Source organism: Nannobrachium achirus (assembly GCF_963921795.1).
Source record: "Nannobrachium achirus genome assembly, chromosome: 24".
NCBI classification, from domain to species: Eukaryota; Metazoa; Chordata; class Actinopteri; order Myctophiformes; family Myctophidae; genus Nannobrachium; species Nannobrachium achirus.
This window is the reverse complement of record NC_137831.1, coordinates 12,747,910-12,756,869: the sequence shown is the minus strand read 5'-3', so window position 1 is coordinate 12,756,869 and position 8,960 is coordinate 12,747,910. Positions and strand designations below refer to the sequence as shown.

The 8,960-nt window shown below is 45.3% G+C and overlaps 1 protein-coding gene across 1 annotated transcript; it reads right to left on the bottom strand.

The window, feature by feature from the left end:
* Nucleotides 1-5,131: 5,131 nt before the first annotated feature.
* On the bottom strand, nt 5,132-7,246 carry slitrk1 (SLIT and NTRK like family member 1; the record flags this gene model as incomplete). Its single annotated transcript, XM_080720337.1, has 1 exon — nt 5,132-7,246. One exon carries the CDS (start codon nt 7,244-7,246, stop codon nt 5,132-5,134), a length of 2,115 nt encoding a protein of 704 aa, XP_080576463.1.
* Between the last annotated feature and the right edge of the window lie 1,714 nt (nt 7,247-8,960).

Genomic DNA, 8,960 nt, shown 5'->3' with positions numbered 1-8,960 from the left:
GACCTGGACCAATCAGTGACGTCTCGATTGGGACCAGATCACAGCCCATACGGGGATGATCTTGACGTCATTACCAAGACGTCATATGGACTTTTTTGTTTGACAGGATTATTGTTATTGTTTGTAATGCTAGTTGAAATATGAGCATATAAGGTTATATTCTGGGTCATATCTAACTAGTTATGATATTTATCTGGCCTAGAATATCACCTGATTTCAACCAACATAAATCCTGTCAAACAAAAAAGTCCATCTGACGTCCTGGTAATGACGTCAAGATCATCCCCATATGGGCTGTGATCTGGCCCCAATCGAGACGTCACTGATTGGTCCAGGTCCTGACCGTGCTTGCTGGGTGTCTTTCAGAGGAGTTGACCGAGGGATAACACCCACAGATACAGGTAATTTGAAGGCATATTTCTAATAAATTGGGCCGTAAGAAACACATAGCCGGGACTGAATAAGAGAATGCAATGTAACATAATGACCATCCCCACACCACACTCCTCTAACCGGGAGGCAGTTGTCAGGGGTGTTGCACCAAATTCTGGGCCCTGGGTACAAGGATTCACTGCGGGCCCCCCCATGAATGTTCTTCATAAGGGGAGGAGGATTTCGACTGGGAATGCATTATTACGCATTATTTTTGTGCTTTAACTATTGAAAAATAGCAGATATACAAGCTCACAACGTGGCACCGAGTGCGGCGCTGCAAGCTTGTAGATCTGCTATTTTTTTTAAATCGTGAAAGTTTGTGCAAGTCTTTGAATATTTCAAATCCTTCTAGGTTTTTTGAAAAACCTATGATTCTATGTCAGTGGTGCTCAAATCTTTTCATGTGAAGGACCCCCAAAATGATATGTATTCGGCCACGGCTACCCATCTCAAAATATTTAGTTCCAGGGACCCCACAGAAGCAAAATTTGACTTACAAATGTTCGCTTAAAAAATACATAATATTCAAAGATTTGCACACATTTTCACAACTTTTCAAAAATAGCAGAGCTACAAGCTCGCAGCGCGACACTCGGCGCCGCGCTGTGAGCTTGTATAACTGCTATTTTTCAATAGCTAAAGTATAAAATAATTAAGGCCTCCTCCACCTTGGGCCCTAGTAACTCAGTCCCACTTTCCCCCCTCCTTGTGACGCCCCTGGCAGTTGTAAACACAGGGCAGGCTATAAATACACAGTACATGGAATATAATGATGACATAAATAAAGACAAGTACCACAGCAAACGTTGTACTTCTCGAGCACATCCTCGCCACAGTGCAAACGTAAGTCAAACGCAATAACACTTCAAATACCAAACATTGCCTTTTTTTTTTTTACTCAACCTCAACCACACTTTATTTAACAAAATAGAAGCAGGTCAAATATCGCAAAGCATATAAATGTAACTTTGAAACACAGCGTTGTTTTTTGAAAATTATGAAAACTCATCATCAGTGGGGTTGTGGCACAGTAATATTCCACAGAAGAGACGGATAGTTACCTCTTCCTCAACCCTGATTGAACAGATAGAAGGGAATGGGGGGAGGCGGGGGGGGGGTGGAGATGAGACGATGTGGTCCAAAAGTAGGAAGTGATGAAGAGCAATTGTCACAAGATCTGCCAAGAGGATATTAGTCCCCAAGGCCATGGCGCGGGGGTGGGTGGCTAGGTGGTGGGAATTGGGTGAAATGAGTGAGTCCATATGTACAGGCAATTGCTATGCACAGGCAATTGCTCAAACAACTAGGCCGGCAGGGCAACGCGCACACGCACATGCACACACACACACACACACACACACACACACACACACACACACACACACACACACACACACACACACACACACGCATGTGCAAGCACACACACATGTGCGTGCACGCACGCGCACACACACACAGTCCCATGACATTCGCACATGCATGTTAGTCCATGGGCCATACGAGATGTTGCTCTCGGAAAGGTGGTAAAAGTTAGCATTTTTTGAGAAGCTCTATATCTGTAGATAATATTTTGGTATGATAACGCTTCCTGAGTCACAGCTAAATTGGTGTTATCAGCCGCTAAAGTTGGTGACCCATTAACTTTATACAGGAAAATAAATGCTAAAAAATGATCTGCTTTAAGTAGCATATATGAGGGGTCAAATTAGGGTTTTTTCATGATTCTGTGTTTTGCACAAAAAAACTTCCTTGGGCTAAGAACGGCTCTACAAAACTATGGTTTAGTGATGAAAAGTGATGAGTCGTCACTTTTTACAGTTTTGTGGGGCCCGTTTTTAGCCCAAGGAAGGTTTTTTGTGCAAAACACATGCTTGCAATGGATTCAGAATCATGAAAAAAAAAAAAATATATATATATATATATATATATATATATATATATAGTTTGACCCCTCATATGCTATTTAAAGCAGATTAATCTTTTGAATTATTTTCCCTGGATAGTAAAGTTAATAGGACACCAACTTTAGTGGTTGATAACACCAATTTAGCTATGTCTCAGAAAGGGTTATCATACCAAAATAATCTACAGATATAGAGCTTCTCCAAAATGCTAAGTAACTTTTGCCACCTTTCCGAGATGGACTGTGTGGATCTGAATGCATGCACTTCTTGCAAACGCACGTGAACTCAAACACAGACAAGGTAGGCAGAGTGATTCAGCACCCTGGACAGAAGCGGTGTGAATCAGCACCATGGACAGCGCTACACTAACAGACTGGGGTAAAAGAGGCCTGTTGGCATTAGAACTGCATGCCATGGGGAGGAGGAACAGTGTGTACTGTGTAAACCACATCTCAAACCGACTCTGTGCACTCTCAGACTGAGACGGCATTTTAGGCAGTTCTGAGCCGAATTAGGATCATTGATTTCGACATATGAACCATTTTATAGGTGTGTATATTCTGTTTAAAAAATCGCGGGGGAAAAAGTCGAGCATAGCAACTTAATGATCGTGTCTAAAACAAGATTGCACATTCCTTGTATCTGTCTTGGTTACTGCGGAGAGAGTGATGAATCTAGGCCTATAAATTAGGCGATGGCCTATGTTACGTAGGCCACGGTATTATTGAAAGCCCCCGTCTTTCGTGTTTTCTCCCTTTTGTTCCTTGGTAAATGCAATATAGGTTAAGCAACATAACCCGTCAGCATGAGCTATGCAGAAGAGATATTCTATCAATGGCGCGTTGTTGTGTTTTTTTATCCCCCTCGTCATGAGCCCACAGTGACCATGCGCACCCAAATAAACAGCTCAGGTTCAAAATGCTGAATTGAAGAAAAAAAGGCATCCTGCATTATCTTAACTTAGCTCGTTTTCATTCCCCCTGTGGAGAATTCACAGCTGCGTCATCGTTGGGGGTGGATGGGGGGGCACTTAGTGTGTGTTTTCGCCGTGCACCCCCCCCCCCCCCCCCCTTTCCAGCCTACTTTAACAAGCTTTGCCTGAAAGAAACAGTCTATTTCAAGCACATTTGTTGTCTATTAAATACAGTGAGTTTCAGTTCTCTTATTTGGACAAGATTAGATGGCTTTACAAAAGCTCACGATATAATGAAAGTGAATCATAGCCAGAAGCTTTTTTTTTCTTTCGTGGAGGAATACTATTTTGACTTAAAAAAAAAGCAATATAGGCTAGTCTAGTCTACCTGCGTTCTGTACACCAATCGAATTGTACATAGCGCCATTGAAAACTCTCTTTTGCTTTGTTTTTGTTTTTTGAAAAAATATGATGGTATAAACCCCCCATTTTACATGACTCGGTGTCTGCTGTTCTCCCTTTCACCCAAAGCAGGCTAGATACTCATTGACACACAAAAAAACACGGAACTGTTGTCTTAGAGCTACATTAACTTTGCAGCGTAATTAAGCATCTGAGTGACGGTAACATTGTCGCGCTCATCCGCACGTCTGAATATTTGAAAGTCAACAATTGGCACACACACTCACACACACACACACCATAAAATAACACAGTTTTACATTCATAAAAGGAGATGATGACTGTGCAGACGTGGTTTTAATCTGCACCAACTAGTACGGTATAAATAACCCCAATATTTATCGACAATCAAAATGATAACAAACGAAAATAACATGCATTTGACAGCTTTGATCAACAATTCCATCGCTCCCCAGTGAACTGTACCGTCATGAAACTGTACCTTTTCCTATGCAAACTTCTAATAAAGTCTTCAATCAATCAATCAAACCCTCCAGAATTAGGCATCGTTATTTTCCGTTATAATTATTATTATTGTTCTTTTTTTTCTTCTTCTCCAAACAAGTTTTTAAAACAACAAATACAAATCCTAACTGCAGGTTCACAAAAAATAGAGAAATGGCACTTTGTAATAGTCATATATAATTCTTAATATCTATATAGTCGTCATATCTGGTAGGCTATAACATGAAATAAGGGTCGAGTTGGCTTCTCTCTCTTGGTTGGTTAATGGTGGTATTTTATGGTTCCTCATCAGTGTGTTTGAAACCATGCGAGAAATATCATCATGCAGATTATGATACAACGGTCCGAATATTTACATTACATTCATGCGCTCGCGTGCACCATTCCCCGAGTCTTCTGTTGTTTCTCTTTCCCGTGTCTCTCTCTCTCTCTCTCTCTCCTCTCTCTCTCTCTCTCTCTCTCTCTCTCTCTCTCTCTCTCTCTCTCTGATCCGTAGTCCGATTGCGGCAAATAGCAGAACTGGGAGGAGGAGAAGGAGGAGGAGGAGGAGGAGAAGAGGGGGAAGGGTGGGGGGGAGCGGGCATATACATATATTACAGTATGGGGGCCTGTGCAGCAGTAGACTTGACTTACTTGATTCCACTGGAGAAAACAAAAGAAGTCTGTAGGATAACGTCTATAACAAAAACAAACAAGAGAAAGAAAAAGAAAGAAAAAAAAGCGGATGAAGCGGCTCGTTATCACGTTATGCCACCGCTTATAGTCACTTTTGAGGTCACTCACATACAGTACGTCCCGTGCGTCTGTCAGTCTGTCTGTCACTCTGTCTGTCTGTCTGTCTGTCTGTCTGTCTGTCTGTGTTGCGACAGTCTGTAATCCACTGTGGTTATATTTATATGCCTATAATAGGCTTCTTCACTACTACAGTAGGACAGTCGCTTTGTTGTTTTTACGCGTCGGTTGTCGCGGAGAGGTGCGCGCTACAGTCGAAGCCCCTGTGCGCGCCCCCGTCCGCGTGGTAAGGCCCGCTCCCGCTGTGCCAGTAGGACGAGTCGCACACCGTCTGTAAGGAGTTGATCTCCGAGGCGGAGGAGTTCCCCTCCCTCCGCTTCGACTTCTTGCGGTTCCTCAGGATGAAGACGAGCATCCCCACCACGGTGAACGCGGACGTGACGAACACCAGTAGCAACCCGGGCACGAGCACCGAGATGGACACCCTGCTGGGCTCCAAGTAGGAGTTCGAGCGCGAGCCCGAGTCCACCGTGGAAGTGTTGTTTTTGGACAGGGAGGTGGGCGAGATTCGCTCGTACAATTTGGGGCACATGAGGTCATTTTGGACTCGGCGGAAATCCTTTTTCCAAAAGTCCTCCGGGGACTCGCACTTGAGCTCGCTCAGAATGGCGTCCGGCGCGAGTCTCTCCGTCCACACCTTGAAGGGCACGATGTTGCACGAGCAATCCCACGGGTTCCCGTGCAAATCGATCTGTAAAATTGAACTGAGCTGGTCCAACACGCCAGTCACCGGCAGATGCGTGAAATAATTGTTATGCAGGCTAATCTTGGACAAAGAAGTCCCAAGGAAAGCATCCACGGGCAAAGATTTCAGCAGGTTGTTGTTAAGCAACAAAACCTTCAGTTTGGGCATGGGGCTGAACGCACCCGCCACAATGAGCTGAATGTCGTTGTATTCCAAACTGAGATATTCCAGGTTCTGGAGGCCAACGAACATCTCTGCCATGAGTGTATCCAGGTAGTTCTTATCCATATACAGCCATATGAGCTCGGTCAGGTTGTGGAAAGTGCTGTTGTCAATCACCTTGATGTTGTTGCCCCCCAAGTGGAGCAGGTTGAGGCTGGAGTAGCCCAAAAGGTGGTTCTTTTTGATGGCGTGGATGTTATTATCTCTCATGTTCAACTCGTGAGCGGCCAGGGGTTTGGGTTTGAGGTTTGATAGGCTCTCTATCTTCTTCCCCTCGCAGTTGACCCCCAGGCCCTGTCTGGAACCAATCAGCTTGCAGCTACAGGGCTGTGGGCATGTCGTGTTCCGCAGCTGCTCTCTCTCCCCGTCCACACCTGTCACGGGAGTGGGCTTCGGTTTCTGCCAGTTTTCGCGCGACTTGGAGCGGCTCTTTGGGCCGTGGCCTGGCGTCGCGGGTCCCCCCGCGGCGTCACCGTTTGGTTTAGGTGTTGGATGCGGGCCAGCACCGGTGGCGGGCTCCGAGGTCTCATCTTGGGTGGGAGGTGCGACCAGGCTGGTGTCAGCACCGCCGTTCTTTGAAGCGCAGAGATCAGCTTCTGACGTCTCGTTTAAGTCGCCCCCCTGCAGTCTGGTCGGAGCCTCGCAGATCACCCTCCCAATGAGCGCATTATGCGGTATGTTCTCCAGCCATTCCTTGAGAGAAAGCAGGTCGCAGTTACAGTCCCACGGGTTGTCCTCCAATAGAACCTCCGCAATGCCCGGTATTTGTTCGAGAATCCCCTCGTAAGGCAGCGTTTTGATTCGGTTGCCCCGCAGGTCGAGATGCGTAATGGGCACATGTTGAAACACGTTTATAGGTAGCGCACTGATTAGGTTATCATTAAGTATTAACACCTCAAGTTTATTTAAGTCCCTGAAAACCGCGGGGTCGATTTCCCTCAATAGATTAAAATCAGCTTGGAGATATTCCAAGTCGTCCAGCCCCAGAAATGTACTCTTCCTGAACGATCGTATCTTGTTATTATTGATGTGGAGCCTTTTCACCAGCTGCAATCCCAGGAAGGCGCCGGGCACAATATCATGCAAGCCATTGTTTTCCAAATGCAGGCTTACAGCGTTATAAAAGTTGGCGAACTCGTTGGGAAATAGCCTGGACAGAGAATTCCCGTGCAACAGCAAGTGGTAGAACTGAGAGCTGGGGCCAGTCAAATGTTGTAGAGTGGTGAAGCTCCTTTTTTCGCAGTCTATGTGCAGATCTCCCTCTATCTCGCTGCAAGAGCATATCTGCTCCTTACAAATGTCCCTTGTAACATTTCCACTGGCAACACAAAGAGCCGCATTCAGTAGAACAATCCAAAGCAGCATTTTTCAACGCGGACGATTCATTCCCGGTTTCAGGGCATACGAGCAGTGAATTTTGTGTCTACATTAAGCACACGAAGAAGGGGGGGAAACATATAGGCGGCTATAAGGTCGAGAATAAAATAAAGCAGTCTTTCATCACATCCATGCTGCATCTAACCTGCTCTCTGTGTCCAAGATATCCAGTTGGTAAACGAGCACATAAACGCTTCATTCACATCGACTGAATCCTCATGACGTTCCGCATGTTTAAGGAAATAATCAAAAAAAGCGACACGGCTGTAGTCTCCGACACATCTTTGGGCTTTTAGTTCATTAAAGACTGACCTTGCCAAATTAACAAATCCGTGCCTTTTTTCCTCCGTCGTGCTGCGTGTTGCGGTATCGACGGGAGCTGTTCCCTCTCCCCTGGTGCTGAATTCACACCCTGCGCCCAAGATTTAGAGTGGATCACAGTGCTGCGAAAAAGCCGCATTCCTCACATCTTTCGGCGTCTTGCTTGCTTTCCCCACCGGTTCCCTTTGTTGATTTTGGATCACAAAGACGAGAGGACCCCAACTAATACTGTGTTCATTCTACAGCACGGTTGCTCTCAGAAAGATTTGACACCCTCTGCCGAGCTGCAATGGCAAAAATCTGTCGACTGACTGAGGGAATGCTGAGAAGAGAGAGAGAGGAGAGGAGAAAAATCAATCCACATATAGGGCGAGCTTTAAAATGTTCTCGTTGTATAGCGTGCTGTGGCTGTCTAGTCTTTTTAAATATATACAAAAAAAATCACACTACTTTTGATTCCAAATGTCGCATCTAAATACATGTTTGCACACAGTGGCACCGACAGCTTGCTGGTCCATCTTAAAAGTGCACAGGTCGACGTTGCTGAAAACACAGGAGAGGAGGTTTCATATCAGGCTGATAATAGCCTAGTTTAGTGTTGAAATCCCCGGTATTCGTGAAGAACAGACCCTTAAGCTGTACAGTCTATTGCTCTTCCTTTGGGGCACGAGTGTCCATGCAGCGTCACAGCCGCGACTTTAGCCCTATTGCTTAGAAAACACTGTTGAATGCGGTAAAACAATTATCCGCCACAGGCAGGCATGCCACAATCCAGCACAAAAAAATAGGGGAAAAACATTTGACTTGTCTACACAACAAATGATGCGTCAATGTAGCTGCCTATATGCGCATGTGTGCATTTAAAAAAGGTGGGAGAAAACATGTGAAAAAAAAAAAAAAAAAACATGGTCTGCAATTGCAAGGAAAAGACGAAAGCATAAGTGTGTTTTATACAGATAAAGTGCTTTCATATAGTGCATTCATATCGATTTGATGACGCGCCCCCTCTACCAGCGTTTCAATTTTCATTGTTTGAAAACATGCTTCAGCGCAGAGGCGTCAATTGGGTATGGCAAGCTATGGCAGCTGCCATACCTTGGCTACAGGGGTAAATAATAAAATGTATTTTTCATCGTGCCTGTTGTGCTAAGGTATGGCAACATGACTGGTGTCTTGCACGCGCGCCCTCGCGCGCGTGCAAGCCACCAGTCATGTTGCCATACCTTAGCTTTTGCTGAACTGACGCCACATGGCTTCAGCGGCACTGGGCTCATGGCCCGGGCTTTATTGGGCCACAGAGGAGAGCTGAGTTATTTATCCCTGCACCCTCCCCATCTGCATTCCTCACTTTGATGTTAAGAACCGGGATAGAAAATGGGAG